Source organism: Podarcis muralis, chromosome 7 (assembly GCF_964188315.1).
Source record: "Podarcis muralis chromosome 7, rPodMur119.hap1.1, whole genome shotgun sequence".
NCBI classification, from domain to species: domain Eukaryota; kingdom Metazoa; phylum Chordata; class Lepidosauria; order Squamata; family Lacertidae; genus Podarcis; species Podarcis muralis.
In genome coordinates this window covers 29,347,099-29,369,447 of record NC_135661.1, presented here as the reverse complement: position 1 = coordinate 29,369,447, position 22,349 = coordinate 29,347,099, and the positions used below count along the sequence as shown (strand labels likewise).

General features: G+C 46.7%; 1 protein-coding gene across 4 annotated transcripts in view; it reads left to right on the top strand.

The window, feature by feature from the left end:
- Positions 1-1,009: 1,009 nt before the first annotated feature.
- The window catches only part of AJAP1 (adherens junctions associated protein 1), a 120,872-nt gene continuing 99,532 nt past the window's right edge, over positions 1,010-22,349 (top strand). For 2 of the 4 annotated variants that reach the window (XM_028740443.2, XM_028740441.2), the window contains exon 1: positions 1,011-2,236. In XM_028740443.2, coding sequence (XP_028596276.1) covers positions 2,208-2,236 — 29 coding nt within the window. In that variant the 5' untranslated portion in view covers positions 1,011-2,207. Of the gene's footprint in view, positions 2,237-2,857; positions 2,955-22,349 lie in introns of those variants that run through there. The other 2 variants (XM_077931464.1, XM_077931465.1) reach the window with 2 other exon arrangements.

The following is a 22,349-nucleotide window of genomic DNA, read 5'->3' as shown; positions in this document are numbered from 1 at the left end:
ATCAATTAACAACAACAGTCAAGTGCAAACCTAACGAAAAAGGGGGGAGTTTAACAATAAAGTGTATCAGCCTGGAAAGACAAAAGTACAAAGATACAGTGCAGCTGCAAAGGAATGGTGAAGCATTGACTCATACAAAGTTTCCCAAATAATCAGGCAATGGATTCTACCAGCTATGCCTCTTCTGCAGTGGCAGACTTTGGTCTTTCAAATTCCAGCAACACCCTGTGCGATGCCAAAATTTGGGACACACAACCCCCCCCACCCCGCCCGCATCTTGCCTTCTGTTCCAAGCTGTTGTTGCGGCGCCCCCTGCAGTGCCCTCTCAGCTCAACGCCCAGTGTGGAAGAAACAGTTGTGCTCCCCTAAATCTGCATCTGCTCTTCTGGGGAGCCCACAAGCAGTACCTGAGCACAGGAGCACTCTCCCCCTTCTGTGGTTTCTAGCAACTGGCATTTGGGAGCATTCATTGCTTCCGAAAGTGGAGGCAAAGCATAGCTATTCTGGCTAGTAGGCAATGATAGCTTTACCCTCCGTGATTTTGTCTAATCCTCTTTCAAAGCCCTCCACGTTGGTGGCTGTTGCTGTTCCTCCTGTGGCAGTGAGTTCCGCAGTTTAACGATGCGCTGCATGAAGAAGGGCTTCTCTTTATCTGTCCTGAATCTTCCAACACTCAGCTTCATTAGATGTCCACGAGTTTTAGAGTTATGAGAGAGGGAGGAAAACTTTTCTATATGCATGCCGTGCATAATTTTAATATGTTTCTGCCATTTCACCCCTTACCCTTTCTCAAAACAAAACAATCCCAAACACTGCAACTTTCCCTCTCAGTGGAGTCGCTCCTTGGTCATATTGGTGGTTGCTTTTTCGACCTCCTCCAACTCTACAATCTCCTTTTTGAGGCGAGGCGACCAGAACTGTACACAGCATTACTTCAAATGCGGCCGCACGAGAGATTTGCACAACGGCCTTATGCTACTGGTAGTTTTATTTTCAATTCCTTTCCTAACGATCCCTAGCGTGGGATTTGCGTTTTCCCACAACTTGCCTCACACTGCATCGACATCGATGCGTCGACATCTTCATCGGGTTATTATATCCACTGATCGTATCCTGGACTCAATTTTCCAATAGCCCATCTTGATGTACTCCGAAGAAGCACGCCAAATTTATCAGGTCTGTTTGCAGTGGAGATCAAGCCGGCCATCTGCCAGCTGCCGTCGGTCCTCCTCGCTCAGAAGCAGTCTACCAGACTTCGTGGAACGCGACCATCCTCCGCCCTGCTGCGCGAAGGCGCCTCCTCCCGCGGCTCCCTGAACGACTCCCCACCTCACCGGCATCGCTGCCGGAGCAAGGGGGGTTGCGTACTGATAACGGGGTTCAGCCCCCCTATTAGCTCCTGGGGGTGACGTCAGGCGGGGCTGGACCACGCGGCGGCGGCGGCTGAGCGAGCGAGCGATATCGGAGAAGGCAACGCGCTGCAGCGGCGGCGGCGGTGGCGGCAGAAGCAGCAGCAGCAGCAGCTGAGCCGAGCTGGCGGACGGGCGGACGGACTCCGGGAGCCCCGCCAGCGCTGCCCGGATGCCGCTGAGCCCGCCGGGGCTGAGCTTGCCCCGCTGAGGACCACGCTGCGGCGATCCGGCCGTCCCCACTGAACCCAGACGACCCCCTCCCCACCTCGACAGGCTGACCACTTCCTCCCCCCTCCCTCCCCATCCACCAAAGAAGGACATCGGCGTCCCCCCCATCTTTCCATGGATCTGGGGGGCTCCCTCGAGGCGCTCTCCCCCCAGCTGGGGGAGGAGTTGGACGGACTGCCCCCCTTGTAGAACCCCCCAAACGACCCCCCCCCGCCTTCAACCTCATCTCTTCCCTCCCCGGAGAAAAAAACAAACCCAAACAAACTTGGGTGCACACTTTTGAGGGGGGAAGGTGCCATGCGGGGTCTGAAATAAGCAACTGACCCCCCGTTTAATCCTTAGGGGTTGAAATAGGGGGAACCGCCGGTACTCCCCCCCGGAAAAAATCAACCCCCCCCTTTTTGGAAACTCTTCCTCTCTCTCTATTGATCGCCTCCCTCCCCCTTGATCCAAACCTGAAAACCCTTCCCCTCCTCTCTTATCCAGTAACGCCCCCCCAACCAAGCACAGATGGCTGGGGCTGTGAAAATTTGATCCCCCCTTTCTTCTGGGTTCCCAGACGTGACAATGTGGATACATCGGTTTTTAGCTACCAGGTAAGAGATTTCAACGGGGGTGGGGGATGGTTGGAGAAGGGGAGGTGATATATGGGTGTTTGTGACACAAATGCTTTCATCTGGTAAAATCTGGGGCAGGGTGTGTATGTGGGGGGGGGATGAACTTGGAAATATGGATATAGGTTATTGGAAGGGCTTCAATATATATCTCCATGTTAAAAAGTGCTATTTGGGTTGGTGGAAGGATGAGCTGGTGGTGACCTTCTGCTTAACTTCTACCCAGCCAAAGGGACGGTGAAGCTGGCCAGTTAGTCAAAGCCTCTCTTTCCCCAGTTATGCCCAGACTTTTCTGGGGGTGTCCTGTGTGTGATTTTGGAGATTGGGATTTGCTTCCCTGGTTCTGGAAGCAGAGGCGCTCCTTGATGGAGAGGGGACCTTTGCCAGCAGCTCATGCCCAGGGACCTTCAGAGCTGGGGTGGTGGGCTACCCTCCCTGACACAGTTAGAGCCCCCAGATCTAGCCAGCAGGAATCCTACGAGTGGGAAATTTAAGCTGTCTATCTTCCTCCTCCTCTCCCCCACCTTCACTGTATATATTGGGGTCAAGCACACTGCGCAGTTGGGCAAACGTGTGTATTTATGTGGGCTGAGACAGTCCCAAGGCGAGGGCATTATCCTCCCTGCACATCTCAGCTGGGGGAGGCTCCGAGCAGGATCTGAAGCTTTTCGATTGCCTGGTCCATGGGACTGGCTCCCAAGTAAGTGTTACAGTTCTCAGGGTCACCTGCTTAGAAGAAGCAAAGGAGAAAGAGAGAGAGAGAGATGGGTGGGGGGAAAGAGAGATGGGAAGAGAGAGAGAGAGAGAGAGAGAGAGAGAGAGAACAAGCACAAATTTCAGCCAGTTACAGTGTTCAGCTCCCAGAAGACTGCTGAGGAATGGAATATGTGCAGTGAAGTGATGTGGCAATGTGTGTATGTGGTGTCCCTTTGTCCCTGTTCCTCTTGTAGGAACTTGTTATCCATTGGCTAATGGATCTACATGCAGAGACATGCGTGAATTGAAGCCATAAATTGCATGGGTGTTTATGCAACAGCCGCCACGCACACACCGGAACATGTGCCCATGCACCTCCAATTGACACTGGCATCTTTGTTAGTCTGGCAAGACTCAGACGAGAGTTCCTGGGCAAAGAAGTTGCATTTTTCTAACTGGCTGTAGCATCAGCTTGAGATCATTTGTGTATTATTATTATTATTATTATTATTATTATTATTATTATTATTTCAACGCATGGGTGTGGGAATGGAACAGCCTTCAGTTCTCCTGCAACAGATTAAATGACTGTCTTTTGCAAGGACGGGTGTGCAAATTCCACCAAGGAACTGCAATCACAGACTTTCAAGTTTGATGGCACAATCTGAAGGTGAAAGTGCTTGCCATTCCTGGGAGCTTCGATGTCTCTGTAGAGTGAAGGGTGTGTGTGGTGAGGAGTTTGTGAAAGCAAAATTGTTCTTCGTGTGTCTGTCCACTGGGATGCAGCAGACTCCTGGATTGGGGAGAAAGAGGGCAACGGAAGAAGCTTGGTTTTGCACACAGACTTCTACCTGAGAGGTTTGGGAGGGAGGGGATGCTACTCCCGTTTATGTGTGGAAGGAGATGGGCACCTCACAATAGGTTTGCGTCTTCTTTGAAGCAATTGCTTGGTGTGCTTAGTTTTGCAATCTTGGTGAAAATGTTATTTCTTCGGGCAAAGGGATGCAAAGATTATACTTCCCCCCCTTCAGTAATTTTTAACTCTTTACATTTGAACAGTACAAAAGGTATTGATTGGGTGCTGTTGAATAAGAGTGAGCTTTCATGCCCTGTACCCTGACCAGGGTTGTATAGCTTTCTCATGGTCCTTGGTGAGATCAAAAGATGAGCCAGGTAGATGATGGTGAATCAGTACCTATTGTCATTTCCTAGAGAATTACAGAATTGTTCTTGAATCAGGTGGACTGAGACCCTGGCTCATTAGATCTGACACACAGGGCCAATGATATTCTATAACCTTCCTCCGCCAATGGTGGGACCAGCGAGACTCCTTTATTTCTACTGACTTCTACCATGAGATGGGTCAATTCATTCAAATTTGCACCACCTAACATCTCATGTCTTCTCCCTATAGACAATAAACTTGAGAGACTGTTTCATGCCAGGTTAGTTCCTTGGTCCATCTCACTTGGTCCATCTCTCTACACTGAGGTCAGCAACTGTCCAAGGCTTTCATCCCTTTAGGAGAAATTGCCAGCGATCAAACCTCAGACCTTCCTGCACCCAACACAAGACATGGTCATCCTGGATGTTAAATGTGATGCTTTCTGTTAAAGGTTTCCCTGTGATGCCCTTGTCAAATGGATTTGGTGTGGACCCTTGCTTTGTGTCCACGACACATTTAAATCTGGCTGGGTGAAATGGGTTGCCTGATGAGCAAGGGGTTGATGTGCATTCTGGGGGTGTCCTCTAATGTAAGAAAGCACCTGTGTGTTATGGAAGGGTGAAAGCAGTGGACTACAGTAGATGACCCTTCACTCTCATCCAGTCCAGCCAGCCAAGCTGACCTGCTGTGATCATTTTGCCCACATGTGTTGCGCATTCAGCCGCAGAGTCTCCAGATAGCATGGTGAGGGTGGGATCTGTTGCCTATTGCCGTCTTAATTTGCTCCAATAGTCCTTTATCCTGTGGACAATATTTCACAATCTGCTCATGGATTTGTGCAGCGGGCAGGCAAATAAACTCCTACGGACGCAGGAGTTAATTGGGCCCTCAGTTCAAGAGCACTGGTGTGGAAATGTTATATAACACATATTTTGTTGCTGTTGCAAGAAAGGTATAAACTGATATTTGTGTCTATCCCCCCCCCCCTTGCATTCGAAGGGAATGCAAATTGGGGAATGAGCTTTCCTTAAATCTTTTATGTTAGGAAAGGTCTGTATCATTTCCCCGCTTCATGCCTCATTTTTTGAGACATGGACAGCATCAGTGGGCATGTTTAGGACACCAATCCTTTCTAACAATTATTTGCAAGTGGAGGAAGAAACCACATTTCTTCTTTTCCAAAATAAAGACTCCGTCAAACTGTTGAGGCCAGCAAAGTATTTCTACAGCTACAGGGTGATGAACCCCACACCAGTGCAATGGAAAGCATATGAAAAGCAGTAAATTTTCATGGTCATATAGCGAGGGTTACAGGAAAACATGCCCCTATTTTTAAATTTATTGTTGTTTTTGTTGGTGCTAGTGCATTTTAAACCCTCCTATTCTTCTGCAAATCAGTCCGTTTAAAGCAAATGCCCTTAGTGAACTAGGGACTCTGACTGAAGCAGAGTTGTTGCATGTGTGCGATTTGTTAGATCTTTGGTGGTTATAGCAAGGTCCAGAGATCACTGCAGACACAATACTGCAAGTGCTTGGGGGGTTTTATTGGATCAGAAGCTGGCTGTCCCTTTGGATGAGGAGGATGTTGAAATGACAATGCACCACCGTGGTGAAATTAATAGGAGTTCCACCATGGTGTGGAGACCAGGAGGACACCAGAAGAGGTTCTGCCTCCGATCCATAAGAACATGCGAATAGAAGAATAGACTGTTGCATTAGACCAATGGCCCATCTAGTCCAGCACCCTGTTCTCTCAGGGACCAAGCAGATGCACGTGGAGGAACCCACAAGCGGGATTCAAGGATTCCAGTAACTGCTATTCAGAAACATGACTATGCCGACTGTGGAGACAGAGCAGAGCCACTGTGGCAAGTTGCCATCAATAGCCTTCTCCTCCATGAACTTATCCATCCAAGTTGGTGGTCCTCATCACCTCTTGTGGGAGCGAGCTCCATCAATGAATGGAGAGCATCTGGAAAGCTCTCTCCAGTTGAGTTTTCAATGGGAGAAATGGATCTGAATCAGGTCACCACGGCTAATTGCTGGCCTTTGGACTTTTACAAGGGGTGCTGTGCCAACCACTGAGGGGGATTGTGCTCAGAAGAACCTGCCTATGCATGCAGTTCCCTATCTAGGGGGATATTGTAGAGTTGGAAAGGTTCAGAAAAGAGTAATCCAATTGATCAACAAGCTGGGACACCATCTCTTTGGAGGAAGTGTCATAGCGAGAGCCAGTGTGGTGTAATGTTTATAGCGTAGGACTAAAACCCGGGAGACCCGTGTTGGAGTCCTTCCTCAGCCATGAAGCTGAGTGACCTTGGGCTAGTCATTGCCTCTCAGCCTAGCATACCTCACATGGTTGTTGTTGAGATTACATAAAGAGCAGGTAGAATCATGTATACAATCTTGATTTCATATGATGAAAAGGTGAGGTATTGTTCCTCAATGGCATCTCCAACTAGAATGAGTACAGCCCACTCCCTGAAACCCTGGAAAGCTGCCGACAGGGTAGGCAATACTGAATTAGATGGACAACTGATCTGACTTGGTATAAAGCATTATTCCTGCTTTCCTAAGACACATTAGCTGGAGAAAGCCTTTTCGGAGCCTTCGAAAAAGTATTGCTAGCAATCCTCGACATTGGAGAGGAGAGAGACAGACAGAATATTCCCTTATTCCTTGTGGCGTGGAGGCATTTCAGAATTGAGTTTCCCTGGCTTATTACAAGCAATTCCAAGCCCCCCGCACAGCTGGTGCAGAACAAGCCCCCTGATGAAACTTGTTAGGAACAACAGAACACACACAAAATGAAGTACCCAAAATATTATTCATTATTGTAGAGCTAATGGGATGGTAGCTTGGGGCTAGTTTTCTGATCTTGAATGTTTGTTTGGTGCTGTAAAGAATGCGTTATGGAAACAGCAGGAGAGAGAAAGAAAAGGATTTTTATTTTTTTTTAAAAAGGAAACAACTCTCTCTCTCTCTCTCTCTCTCTCTCTCTCTCTCTCTCTCTCTCTCTCTCTCAAGCCCCTTGATCACTTCCTTGCTTCACCTCCTCTCTGAGCTACAACCTCAGCCTCTTGTAAGGCAGGTCCAAGCTGCAAATGTAAGCCAGTTTCAGCACCATGAGTTTCCACCAAGGATTTCAACACAAAACCACTTGTGTGTTTCCGCAGAAGATATAGAAAAGGGCAATAAAAAATGACCAAGGGGAAGAATTCTGAGAGTTGTAGGTTGTGAAGGGTGCTGAGAGGTGTAACGAGGCCCCTATTCTTGCCTCACAGGGCTATGATACCCAGAATTCTGTGAGCAGATGGACGGATAGTTGAATTGCTCTGAGAATTGTATTTCTGGCTGCAAGAGGAACGAGAGTTTCCTAATAACTCTCAGCTCCCTTAAAAAGCTACAGTTCTGAGTATTTTCCGAGGGACAAACGAACCCAGATACTGTTTAAAGTGGAATTACAATGTTTTAAATGCATGTTGTGAAGGTGGCGTTTGTAGAATCTCACCGGGTAACTTCACAGTGGGTGGAATTGAATCTAAGAAAAAGTAAAAGTGTCCATGTATCTTTTATATAACTTGAGGGTTTTTTCCTTCTTCTTACAATCAAGCGGTCTATAAATAAATAAAATAAGAAAAATCCAAGAAGTCCATTTTAGGGTAAAGCCACAGTATAGTCATGCTTAGATAATGGTCAGGTTCAAGGAAATGCAGGCCTGAGCCCACCTGTTCAAGCAGACTGGGATTCAATACATTAGGAAGAACATTAGGGATAACTTTCTGATGGTAAGAACGGTGGGACGGGCTCCCTCAGAAGGTGGTGGACTCTTCTTCATTGAAGGTTTTCAAGCAGAGGTTGGATGGCCCTCTGTTTTAGCTGTGATTCCTGCATTCTGGGGGTGGGACTAGATGACATTTGGGCTTCCTTACAACTCTACCATGAACACATTTCCCAGGGCATTCTTTATAAAATATGTATTTAAATGTGAATGTCCATGGCAAATGGGATGGAGTAGACTGATAGATGAGCCCATGCAGGTTGGGAAAAGGAGACTAGTTTGCCAATTTGAGAACTGAAAACCATTCCGATAAGGCTGGCGGAATTTTGCATGGCACGCACTTCTCTAATTGACACTCACATTCTACTTGCCACCCTTTCGAGGATCCAATAACAACGAAATAACTTTTCCCTGCTGGAGATCCTGTCTCTTTGAACAGGGAGCCATTCCTCCCTCCCCCAAGCCTCTGAATAATTGCAGCAATAATGTTTGGAATCAGCACAGTGTTCCTTTGTGTTGTGTGTGCGCACGCACACACACACACACACACACACACACACACAGAGAGTGAAGTGAGGAATGAGGAGCTGACTCAGTTGCTTAGCAGACAGCATCCCCCTTGCTGTCTTTTATTCAGAAGAGCCCAGGCCTTGGGCTGGAGGAGAAGGAAAAGCTGAAACAGTGACACACACAGAGAGAGATTCCCCTTTCTTGATCTCCAGAGAAGCGCTGTTTTGGCAGTTTTCGCTTCTATCCTCCAGCGGTCAAGCGGTTGTGCATTATGCATGCAGGAGGTGTGTGTGTGTGTGTGTGTGTGTGTGTGTGTGTGTTTAAAACCCTGCTGTCCATCTGATGCTTTCTCTCTCTCCCTGCTCCCCCCACCGAATTGGCACCCGGACCTTGTAACATGTGCTCTCCGTTATAGCCCAGCAATTCGGAGACATCCAGCGACGGCCTTTGGGGAAGAACGCGCTCCTTACTCATGCGTGTCAATAACAATTACACCTCCGATAGTTGTGCGTCTGTATACACGGCGACGCTGGCTCCAGTGCCCGTCTGCCCATCTGCTTGGGGGCCGTGGCGAGTCTTATGTAACCACCATCTGATTAAAATAGGTAATTGCTACAGTTTCTCCCAAGGAGGACGGGAGGGGCGGCTGGCGGGGGGACAGGGAGGGGGGGGCATAAGCTGCTGCAGAAAAGATTATGGCTGCGTCTTCCCTTAGCCAGGAATGACACTACCTCAGCTTAAGAAATGGAGTGTGGGTGAATGAAGCAGAGGAGCCTCAGTGACATGAGAGAATTCCTGGATGGAGATGCGGATTGGGACATCTGGCTACCACCTGAAAAAAATATATATATATCTTTGCATCTGTTCCTCTTCTCTTCCCCAGTAAAGCCTAGGTTGTGTGATATGAGGGTTTCTTACGTGACGTACCCTTTCAGCTGCCCCAGAGGCTTAGAATGGGCAGCAGGCCGGGCAGAGTGGCACCAATGCAGCTCCACAAAATGGTGCATAGGTAACCATTGTGGTGCCCTCCAGATGTTATTTGAGAGAAGCATAGCATTGTAGAGTTGGAAGGGTCAGCTAGTCAAACTCCCTGCAATGCAGGAATCAGAGCTAAAGAATCCCTGACGGATTGCCATCCAACCTCTGTTAAAAAAAACCCAAACTCCAAGGAGGGTTATTTGTTACATCTGTGTTCCACCTTTCCTCCAAGGACCTCAAGCTGGCATGCAGTTTGCCTCCCTCTCTAATTTAATCCCTCGCAACAATCCTGTGAGGTAGATTAGGCTGAGAGGCAGGGACTGTCCCTAGGTCACCCAGGGAGTTTCATGGCTGAGTGGTGATTTGAACTTGGGTCTCCCAATTCCTGGTGCAATGCTCTAACAGCGGCACCATACTGGCTCTCATTTATTAAATTTCATAGTCTCCAGCTAGCATGGTCAATGGTTAGGGAGAATGAGAGCTATCTGGAATGAACATCATTGACTATCCCTGGTACAATGCATTCAGCTCTTCATTATTATTGACTGGAGGGAGGGGGGAAGCAGGGGCATGTGATTCTACCCAAGTTCTGCTGTTGAAACAGCAGCAGCTGCCATCTTGGTTTCTGCGCAACTCATTTTCCTGCTGATTCCCTGCAGAATATGAGCAGTGATGCATGTGTTGCTATCTTCCAAGGGTTGGGCTGCAGAATGATTGGCTGCCCCCATATGGAAATAACTACCTGCATAAGAACCTAAGATAAGCCTGCTGGATCAGGCCAGCGGCCCATCTAGTCCAGTATCCTGTTCTCAGAGTGGCTGCTCAGATGCCTGTGGGAAATCAGTAAGCAGGACCCAAGCACAAGAGCAGCCAGTGTGGTGTAGTGGTTAAGAGCGGTAGTCTCGTAATCTGGTGAACTGGGTTCGCTTCCCCGCTCCTCCACATGCAGCTGCTGGGTGACCTTGGGCCAGTCACACTTCTCTGAAGTCTCTCAGCCTCACTCACCTCACAGTGTTTCTGGGGGAGGAGGGGAAAGGAGAATGTGAGCCGCTTTGAGACTCCTTCGGGTAGTGATAAAGCGGGATATCAAATCCAAACTCTCCTTCTCCTTCTCCTCCTCCTCCTCCTCCTCCTCCTCCTCCTCCTCCTCCTCCTCCTTCTTCCTGTGCTTCCAGCAGCTGGTGTTCAGGATCATGGCTGCCCCTGACGGTGGAGGCAGAGTATAGCTGCCATAGCTAGTAGCCATTGATAGCCTTCTCCTCTTCCATCAACTTGTCCTATCCTCTTTTAAAGCCATCCACGTTGGTGGCCATCACTGCCTCCTGCAGGAGAGACTTCCATCATTTACCTGCTACAGCAGCATATGGGGATATCTAGAGGGAAGTCCGTGAATGTGTTTGTTTACTCATATGTTCATTTCTCTCGCTTTCTGTCCCATCAATGCCACCCAAAGTAGCTAAGAAATCAAACTGGGGAAAAAGAACTATAAAGAACCAGAAATTCTCACCAAAATGTGTTAACACAGCAGTTAAACAGTATGACAGCTGGCTCTCAAAGGAGGGAGAACACAAATGCAGTTGTCATTCATAAGAAAGGCTTTATGATGAATGGGTCCTCCCCCTGTGCCCCCTGTGTTTCTCCTAAAAGGATCCTGATAGGCTCTCAACCCCTCTCAACCCCTAGGGGCTTGGGGCGTGCATGTTTTAAGTCCTACAGATAAGGACCCAGGTCTAGGGGGAAAATTTGCAATGAGCTTTGGATTCACTTTATCATGTCCAGAGTATGCCAAATCTTATGGAGGCTCCTCAGAACATAAGAGGTAGCTTAGGGACACAGGTGGCGCTGTCGTCTAAATCACTGAGCCTCTTGGGCTTGCCGATCGGAAGGTCGGCAGTTCGAATCCCCGCAAAGGAGTGAGCTCCCGTTGCTCTGTCCCAGCTCCTGCCAACCTAGCAGTTCAAAAGCACGCCAGTGCAAGTAGATAAATAGGTACTGCTGTGGCAGAAAGGTAAACAGTGTTTCCCTGCACTCTGCTTTCTGTCACAGTGTTCTCTTGCACCAGAAGCAGTTTAGTCATGCTAGCCACATGATCCGGAAAGCTGTCTGTGGACAAACACTGTCTCCCATGGCCTGAAAGCAAGATGAGTGCTGCAACTCCATAGTTGCCTTTGACTGGACTTAACTGTCCAGGGGTCCTTTTTTTTAGCTTAGCAACATGCCGTCTACCACATAGGAAAGATTTTAGCAATAAATTCTGAAGCCAATGATGACTGTCAGCAAAGTGCCATCCGAGGGGTGGGTGGTCAAATGGATACATTGGCACAGAGATTTCTACATTATGGGTGACACAGCTAAGAAGGCCCCACCACATACAATCGGTGGCTGCAGGATCCATTAGAGACTTGGAGATTTTTGAGCAGAGTCTGGATGGCCAGGGATTCTTTAGCTGTAATTCCTGCATTCCAGGGGGTTGGACTAGATGACCCTTGGGATTCCTTCAGACTCTACAATTCTATAAGTATATAGTATAAATGGGGGGAGGAAAATTCAGGGGAATTACCCAGCTAGGTAGACCCCTCAGAGTAGACCCATTGACATTGGTAAGTTACTTTGGTTTCAAATCAATTCAAGGTGCTGGCTTTGACCTTTGCTGTTGAGGACCCTAAGACCCCAAGGACTGCCTCTCCCCACATGAACTGACCCCAAACCCCAACTAGTTCCAAAGAGCTGCAGCCAGACTGTGGACTGGGTCTGGTTATAGTTTCACTGGTTATTGGTTTGTTTCTGGGCACAATTCCAAGTGCTGTTTATGACCTATAAAGCCCTAAACATCTTAGGCCCAGGCTATCTGAACAACTGTATTCCCCCATATGGACCTACCTGGGCTCTGAGATCTTCAGGGGATGCTCTTTTCTCAGTCCTCCACCATCATGGGCACATTTGGTGGGGATGCAGGAGAGAGCCTTCTCAGTGGCTGCTCCCAGGCTTTGGAATTCCCTTCCTAGAGAAGCCAGACTGGCTCCCTCCTTGTTGTCCTCCCACCTGCAGGTGAACATGGTTTTATTCCAACAGTCCTTTGGGAGAAGACTTTTTTTAAAAGGGTTTTTCATAGTGCGGTGCTGCTTTCAACCATCGGCATTTTAGTAGATATGTTTTTAAATCATTCTAATTCGATTATAGTCTAATTCCTTTCTATTACCTTTTCTGTGTATTGAGCTTCCTGCATTTTATCCGTGTGTTGTTTTTTTTTAAAGCCATCTTGAGTCCCAGTCTGGGAAAAAGATGGAATATAAATATATAAATATCATCACCATATGAGGCCTTTCTTCGTGTGCCCTCTTCACGAGAGGTTCAGGGGGCGGTGGCAAGAGATCAAGCCTGTTCAGTGTTAGAATGTGGAACTGTGGAATGCTTGTGCCTGGTGCAATCATTCCCACCCACCCCTCTACTTTCAGGCACTAGGTAAATATTTTATCTTTACCTGGACTTTTGGCTTTTAATTTGCTAGGTGGCATCGTGGATTCTTTTGGTGGAGTGGGACCTGTAAGCTCTGCCTTTTTATCTGTATGGCTGTGTTTCAAGATGCTCTATTGGGTGTTTTTAATTCAAATATCTGAAGGGCTGTCGCATGGAAGATGGAGCAAGCTTGGCTTTCATTTGAAACCCAAACCAATGGATTTCAAATGACAATGGTGGAGCGTCTCCACCCCCATCGTTCTGCCCGGACACTGAGGTCCAGTGTCAAGGGCCTTCTGGAGAAGCCAAGTTACAGGGAACCAGGCAGAGGGCCTTCTCGGTAGTGGCACCCGCCCTGTGGAATGCCCTCCCACCAGATGTCAAAGAGAACAACAACTACCAGACTTTTAGAAGACATCTGAAGGCAGCCCTGTTTAGGGAAGCTTTTAATGTTTAATAGACTACTGTATTTTAATATTCTGTTGGAATCCACCCAGAGTGGCTGGGGAAACCCAGCCAGATGGGCAGGGTATGTATGTATGTATGTATGTATGTATGTATGTATGTATAAATAAATAAATAATATTCCAACTAAACATCAGGAAGCACATCCTGATGATAAGAGCTGTTTGACAGTGGAACAGACAGACAACCCTCGGGGCATGGTGAAATCTCCGTCCTTGGAGGTTCTTAAACAGAGATGGTCATGGATTCTTCATTTGTGATTCCTGCATTGCAGGGTGTTGCACTAGATGACCTTCAGTTCTGTGATTCTGCATGGTGTATGGATCTGTCTGAGGAAAGGAACTTTGAGAGCCACTGCTGGGCTTTTTACTTACCAGGGAAGCTGGGGGCAGAAACTGCCTCGTCCCAAGGTTGAGGGCGACCTCAAAGAGGAGGTAAAACCAGATGGTGGCTTAATCACAGACAAACAGTCCTCATCTCATATCTTAAAATTCAGGAATCCCTCTAAACAAGGCCCACAAAGACATGACCCTCTGTGCTTTTAAAGTGGACTATTTATTTTCCGTGTAGATCTGCAAGGCACCATAACCTTACAGAGCTCGAGGGAAGGCAGGAAGCCGCAGCTTGTGCTGGCCAACATGCAGAGCTTCTTATAAAAAAACAAACCTGAAATTTTATGGAAGGCTCATATCGCATTGCCAACTGCATTGTCTTGAGAAGGGAGCCGCTGATCAATTCTGAAGAGCAACTCCACCAGGCATTACTGACACAATGCACTTTGCAGGCAGGCATCCAGGACATTTTTTTATTCTTGCTGGAAGTGTGTGTGTGCAGGGGGAGGGCTTGGGGGAGGCAATTTCTTAGCATTCCTTCCAGGAGACCATTTCTTATATCTTTGAAAAGATTTGCCAGGCTCCAGCAAATCTTAGAATCCCGTTTTTCTCCATTCCCAGAATTAAAGAATTTGGGTCCACTTAATTTACCAGGAATGCCCTCTGGACATGTTCAGGCATGCTGCGGGCTTTACAGTAATGTCATTAGGGGTGGAAAAATCTGTCAATTTCAGGTTTTTTGTTGTTTCTCCTTTTGCCACCGCTGTTCACCACATTTCCATGTCGCTTTGTTATTTATTCATCTTTAAAAGCTGCAGGAAAATTCATCAGCATTTCACCCATGCATATGTCTCCTAATACACATCCTGGTAATTATTTTTGGTATGCTGTTCTGCTTAATATACAGTTTTCCTATGTAATTCCCCATAATAAAATACATGTTTGCAAGTTATTTTCCCAAGAATGCATTTTAAGTCGCACTAATTGAGATTCGGGGCTTGGAAAAAATTTGAAGAGGTGAGAATTTTGTAGGATACCTACATTCTGGTTCAGATATCATTTCTGGAAGAATGAATTAGGGAGAGACACATTAAAATGTGGTCTAATTCCCACCCCTGCCCCCATTCATACAAAACTGCAGAATAATAATAATAATAATAATAATAATAATAATAATAATAATAATTTAATTTATACCCCACCCGCCCCGGCCAGGGCCGGGCTAAGGGAGGCTAACACCAAATATAAATTACAATAAAACGTAATGGAAAAAGTTAATTAAAATATGGCTTAAAATATAGCTTAAAATACAGCTTAAAATGCACCCCCATTTTAGTAGTAGCCCATAAATCAAGGCCATAAAGGGAGGAAACATCAGATATTCACCTGAGCCAGCTATCCACACTGGTCCTACATGGGCCAGCAAAAAACCCCAAGGGAAAATGTATATACCAAATCCCATATAAGGGGTCTAAACCGAAGGCCAGGCGGAATAGCTCCAACTTGCAGGCCCTGCAGAAAGATGTCAAATCCCGCAGGGTCCTGGTCTTTTGTGACAGAGCGTTCCACCAAGGGGGGCCAGTGTTGAAAAGGCCCTGGCCCTATTTGAGACCAATCTAACCTCCTTGAGGCTCAGGACCTCCAAAGTGTTGTTATTTATGGACCTTAAGGACCTCTGTGGGGCATACCAGGAGAGGCAGTCCTAGACCACATAGGGCTTTAAAGGTCAAGACCAGCGCCTTAAACCTGACCCTGCACTCCACCGGGAGCCAGTGCAGCTGGTAAAGCACTGGATGAATGTGATCCTGCAGCAAGGACCCCATAAGGAGCCTCGCCGCAGCATTCTGCACCTGCTGGAGTTTCTGGGTCAGCTTCAAGGGCAGCCCCTCGTACAGCAAGTTACAATAATCAAGCCTGGAGGTGACCATCGCATGGATCACTGTGGCCAGATCAGGGCGAGAAAGGTAAGAGACCAACTGCTTAAGACCTAAGTGTTTACTCACAATAGATGTGGGAGACAAGCAGGGAGAAAGGGCTATAGGAGCCAAAAGGGGAAGAATAGAAGCATCCCCAGAACTTTTTAAATGGCAAGTAATACTCACCAATTTGTGACCTCGCTCTAGTATCAATCTTCCCATTTCATCCAGCAAGCTGAGGTTAATCTCAACTATAGTTTGTTTAAAACTTTAAACCATCACCTATGAAGCCAACTTCTTTCAAGAAACCATTATTTATCTACGGTATTTTTTACTGTACTCTTAGCTGAAAAGGACAGACAGAATGGTTTGTAGATAGCTGATGAGCTGGGGGACCCATGTGCTCAAGCTTACCATGACAAAAGGAAGAGGAGGGAGGAGAGAAAAAGCAAGCTCTGACACTTGTTCCCAAAGTTCTTAGGTGGGATGGAAACAGCTCAGGGATAGGAGATTGTCTCCTGGCAGGACCGATGGAGTGGTCCCACTTCCCTTCTCTTCTCCCCTGTGCTGTAGTCAGATGGGAAGCCTGCTGCCAGGTGACAGTTGATTGAGGGATACGTTAGATGAGGCTGACTTCTTCTTTTCTGCATGGCCCTACTGCCCTCCTAATCTTCTGCTGCAGAATGAGGGAAGAACAAGAGGCTTGTTGTTCAGGGCTAGGCCTCTGTACTCTCAATCCCAGGTCTGTCTCTCTCCCTTCCTGTATCAGTGCTTTTTTCAGCTCCTAAGGCACAGCATGCAAGACACTGCAGCCAGTTGCTGCATCCAAGAAAATGAACTGTCCCTCACTTTTTCCTTTATCAATTAGTGCTGATTACAACAGATGCATGTACTGGGTTTTTTGCCTGATAATCCAGTGGATGGATGGCCAGCTCTCTAGCCAATCTAAGAGGTGGATAAGATTCCCCCAGAGGCCCTGAACATGCCATGACAGCAGAATGTCCAGGGGAAAAAAATATATCCCAGTCCCTAGTAAATGCAGCCATTATTTCTCACCAGTCACCACAACAACCCAAGGGTTTAAAACAGAATGAGTGTTGCTGAGTCTCTCTCTCTCTTTCTCTCTGGCGTTCCAGGCAATCCCAGCCAGGCTGTAACTGCCGCAACCATTTCTGAGGGCTTTTTATTATAAGCAAATAAAAAAAACAACAGAGTTTTATGGAATTTAGCCCCAGTCTCTCAGCAATCAGCTGTTGACATCAGCCAAGTGCTTTTAGCAAGCGAATCCATTGCTGCCGTGGAAGTGGGATTTAAGGAAGAGAGCAGCTAGAACTTGCTCTCAGGCACTGCTTTGTATCTCTATAAATGGAAACTGAAGAGCATTGGTGTTAACGGAGAAGTTCCATGCTAGAGCACGTATGTTCCAATTGCCTGAGTTTAACCAGGGCAGCCCCTCTTTTATCCTTTGGGGGGAAATGCTTGTTAACGTTCCTTAGAGTGGTTTCTAGTACCGATGTCCAATCCTAGCTCTCTCCAGAGAACATATAGGGACATTTGAACATCAGAAGAGGTGGATCAAGTCAATGGCCCAGCTAGGCCAGCATCCTGTTCTCACAGTGGCCACCCAGATGCTCCAATGGGAAATCCTCAAGCAGGACACAAGCTCAAGAGCACCTGGCACCCCCAAGGTTTCCAACCACTAGTATTCAGAAGCATTGCGTCCTCCAACCATAGAGGCAGAGCAAAGCTTTCTTGTCTAGTAGTACCTCCTTTTGTCTGTCCTGAATCTTCCACCACTCAGATTCACTGGAGTTTTTGTGTTATGAGAGGAGCAAAACCTTATCCACTTTACCCATGCCAGGCATCATTTTATAAACTTCTGTCACATGACCTCTTACTAATGTAAGAAGTCCCAAATACTGCCTGAGGGGTTGAAGGTTCAGTGAGCAGGTGGTAAGAGCAGCAGCAGAGGTAGATATAATCCAAACAAGTGCTGAGAATCCCATGAGGGTGAGGATAATAGATGGGGCAGAGTCCCAGATAACAGGGACTATGGGAGGCAACATTTTCAGGACCATGGACAGGTCACTGCTTGCACCAGCTGAGGGATGCTGTTGTGGCCACCAGCCTAAAGGTAAAGGCAAAGGGACCCCTGACCATTAGGTCCAATTTCGAATGACTCTGGGGTTGCGGTGCTCATCTTGCTCTACTGGCCGAGGGAGCCAGCGTACAACTTCCGGGTCATGTGGCCAGCATGACTAAGCCACTTTTGGCGAAACCAGAGCAGCACACGGAAATGCCATTTACCTTTCCGCCAGAGCAATACCTATTTATCTACTTGCACTTTGACATGCTTTCAAACTGCTAGGTTTGCAGGAGCTGGGACTGAGCAACAGGAGCTCACCCCGTCGTGGGGATTCGAACCGCCGACCTTCCGATCGGCAAGCCCAAGACGCAGTGGTTTAACCCACAGAGCCACCCATGCCCCTACAGCCACCAGCCTAGACAGCTTTAAAAGAGGATAGGACAAATTCATGGGGGATATCAGCTGTAACTAGTCTTGATGGCTATGTTCTACCTCCTCTATCAGTAGCTTCTGAGAACCAGCTGCTGGAAACCACAGGAGGGGACACTGCTTTTCTACTCAAATCTTGCCTGCTGGTTTCCCATAGGCATCTGGTTGGTCACTGTGAAAATAGGATGATGGATTCAATGGGCCATTGACCTAATCCAGCAGTCTCTTCTTATGTTCTTGTGACTTTCTGTAGGCTTCACAATTCCAGGAGTGGAAAAGGGATGAATTGGTACAGTTAAAGCAAGAGAAGGGGTCCACAAGACCCAACAGGATCTGCAAAAGATTTTTTTAAATGAAATAAATGCTTTCATTTCATTCTTTTTCTGGGAACACATTAGCTTTAATTTTAATTTCTTTTTTTTCTTTGACTGTTAATGAGATGCAAATAATGCCAGCAATTCTGACTCACAAAGCAATTAGATCCCCCCTAAAGTTGTGTGCCCAACAAACCGGTACAATATTTTTGAGTCTTTTGACAAATAGACAAAAAAGAAAAAAGAAAAAAAAAAGAAAAGAAAAAGAAAAAAAAGCCAAGGAAAGATGAAGGAACAGCCATGGTGACTCATGTTCACCTTTTCTCCTGCTGCTGTAACAGAGATCATCCTTGCTTGAAAAACACTGCCTGGAATGAGACAGCTTAGAGGAGATGAATTTCTGAGCTCACTCCTTTGTGTATGAGAGAACAGTGGGGAGAGAGTTAAATCGGTGATCCTTGGTTTAAAAGTGAATGTATTGTGGGTACACAAGATTGTCTCTGTACACAAAACTGCCAGTTTGCCTAGGCAGGCACATGCCTTGAGCCTTTGTGTAGAAATGTTGCAGCCTCACAAATCAGTCCTTCCACTAATGGTTTCGACTGCATTCGGTGACTAAATAATGGATGATTTATAGACAATGACCAATGGTCTTGGAAGACAAAAATTGTAGTCCAACATCATTTGAGGACACCACTTCGGCTTTCCTGGTTCTAGAAGGATGAAAAAGCACCACCAACAGTATAAGTGCCAGGGAGAGATTCCACAATGGTGGAGAGGGGCACTGCAAAGAAGGCCCTTTTCTCTAGTTGCCCCCTATCATACCTCTAATTGGAGGAGATACAATCAGAGCAGGGCATCCTTCAGAGAAGCAGTAGGAAGTCTCCTCTGTCCATTGTGCTCACACAATCTTTTTAACTAGGGTTGGGGTTCTCCAAGTGTTGTCAGGGATCCTACCAGTTGCAGTCAACATGGACAATGGATAGGGGTGGTGGGATTTTTATCCCCGAAACAGTTGGATCACCCCAACTGTTAGTCACCCTGATTTAATCACTGAAATAATTCACTATCAACAGTCTGGAAACCATGCCTTATGAAGAATGGTAAAAGTAGCTGAGTATATCTAGTCTGGAGAAGAGAAATGATATGAGAGCCATCTTCAAATATTTGAAGGGCTGTCACATGGAAGATGGAGCAAATTTGTTTCTGCTGCTCTAGAGTGCAGGCCCTGAACCAATGGATTCCAATGACAAGAAAAGAGATTCTGACTAAACACTAGTAAGAACTTTCTGATGGTAAGAGCTATTCAACAGTGGACTCACTTGGAAGGCGGTGGACTTTCCTTAATTGGATGTTTTTAAACAAATTTTGGATCACCATCTATCAGGGATTCTTGAGCTGTGATTCCTCTCTTAGGTAAAGGTAAGGTAAGGTAAGGTAAGGTAAAGGACCTCTGAGTGGTTAAGTCCAGTCAAAGGTGACTATAGGGTGCAGCACTCATTTCACTTTTCAGGCCAAGGGAGCCAGCGTTTGTCCACAGACAGCTTTTCGGGTCTTGTGGCCAGCATGACTAAACTGCTTCTGGCACAATGGGACACTGTGCCAAATGCCAGAGTGCACGGAAATGCCATTTAACTTCCTGTCGCAGTGGTACCTATTTATCTATTTGCACTGGTATGCTTTTGAACTGCTAGGTTGGCAGAAGCTGGGACCGAGGAACAGGAGCTCACCCTGTCATGCAGATTTGAACTGGTGACCTTCCGATTGGCAAGCCCAAGAATCTCATGGTTTAGACCACAGCGCCACCCATGTCCTGCCATACAGTGGCTTGGACTAGATGTCCCTTGCTATACAATTCTGTGATTCATGATTGCCCCTAGGATGCCCTGGCATGAAATGTTGGTGACCAGATACAAAAGAAGACAGGGCTAATGACATTAAATAGTTTAAAATAGGAACTGCAAGATCTTGGTGCAAGATTGTATGTTCAAGCAGGTGAACAGCAGTTTACAGTCCTCTTACAACCAGCAAAACCTGTCTTCTTCCTTCTTGATTTCCTCCCTCCTTCTCTCCCTCCCTGCACACACACACACACACACTTCCAAGTCTACCAGTTTTCTGCTTCTGGCTCTGAAATTGATTCAGTTGTCATGCCTTGGGGGCAGCCTGTAATCCCAGTGACTCACCCACTTGCTCTAGAAAAAGAGAGAGAATAATGGCACCTGCTTGACTTCCATTCATGGTTCAGAAGACTAATTTGCGGATGTGACCCATAGGCAAAGATTGCCACACAACTCCCTTTGTTGAGTGGACAGTATTCTGCAATGTGTTGGGGTTTCTCTTTCTGGATTTCCTTAGCAGAATTCTCTCTACTTTGAGAAAGTCATGGACTGGACAATTGACTCTGGGCAGTGGACCTAAATTAGTACTAGTAGGATTTTGCAAAGACTAAGGCAGTCTTTGCCCTGGGTCCCCTGGTGCCAGGATGGCATGGCAATGGCAAGTTCTGCCAGAGGAGGAAGAACCAGAGGTTTGGGCATGGGGGAAGCTCAGGTGCTGACTTGGGAGAGAGTCCTGCCATATTTTTGCCAGATGACACCACTGGTTTCAAGAGCAGTTTTGTTCTACTTTTCACAATTTGCTTGATTTTTGTTGCACATACTCTTGACAAGGGAGTCTTGGTCTCATGTCTCATTTTCTAGGGTTAGCCCATTCTTTCAAAACATTTATAGGCTGCCCTTTGGATTTAGCTCCAATGTCAACCATACTTGTTCAATATATTTCTTTAAAGAAGTAGAATAATAGAATTATAGAGTTGAAAAGGACCCCAAGGCTCATCAAGTCCAACCCTCTGCAAAGTAGGAATCAGAACTAGAGAAACATGGACAGATGGTTGTCCAACCTCTGTTTAAAAACCTCTGTTGAAGGAGAGTCCACTACCTCCTGTGGTAGTCCTTTCCAAAATTGGTGGAAACCACAGGAGGTGATAGTGCTATCATGCTTGGGTTGAGAGTTTCCCAGAAGAGGCACCTAGCTGACCACTGTGAGGACAGGATACTGGACAAGATGGGCCATTGCCTTGATCCAGTAGGCTTGTCTTACATTCTTATGTTGTTAATATTTGCAATATTGCTGCTTTCACCTCATCATTTTTCTTCTAGCCAAAATGTGGGAGCAGGTAAAATACAGGAGAATTGATCTGTCTCGCCTACTGTCGAGTTTCTGTCCTAGGGAAAGCAAGCTGCCATGAACATAAGAACATAAGGAGAGCTTGCTGGTTCAGGCCAATTGCCCATATACTCCAGCTTCTTGTTCTTACAGTGACCAACCAAATGCCTCTATGGAAAATTCACAAACAGGACCTGAGCACAAGAGCTCTCCATCCTCCTGTGGTTCCCAGTGACTGGTATTGAGAAGCATTGCTGCCTCGTGGGTCAAATTGCTTTCGGTATTCACCCCCCCAAAAAAACCTTAAATGCTGATTTGTTTGCTTTTGGTACAGAGAGATAGAGCTTGATGGCTGGGTAGAAAAATAGGGCTGGCTTCTGAATTGATTAGACAGACAATAAACATGTGAGAGAAGGCTGGGGACTTCTCAGGCAGGGCAGAGCAACCTGTCAGAGAATGCTGGTTCATTTTTCATCGTCTGGCTCCAGGGAAATGGCACGTTCCTCAAGCAAGCCATATCTATCAGCGTCAGCCTTGAGAATGCGAAAGCACTAAATCTCACCACATCCCCCCTCCTTTTTTTTTTTTTGTTCATCAAGAAGTAAGCGGAGGGGGAATAAAGACCTGCCTAATTAATACTGCATTATTCAGCATTGGACAAGACATTTCAAAGGAGGAAAGGAAAGCATTTTCCAAATTGTAGAAATAAATATTGGGGGGAGGGATGCTGAGGCATGTCTCAGGAGAATTAAAAAGGGATTTAGGGCCGTGGTTTACAAACTGTGTATCATTTAGTTCA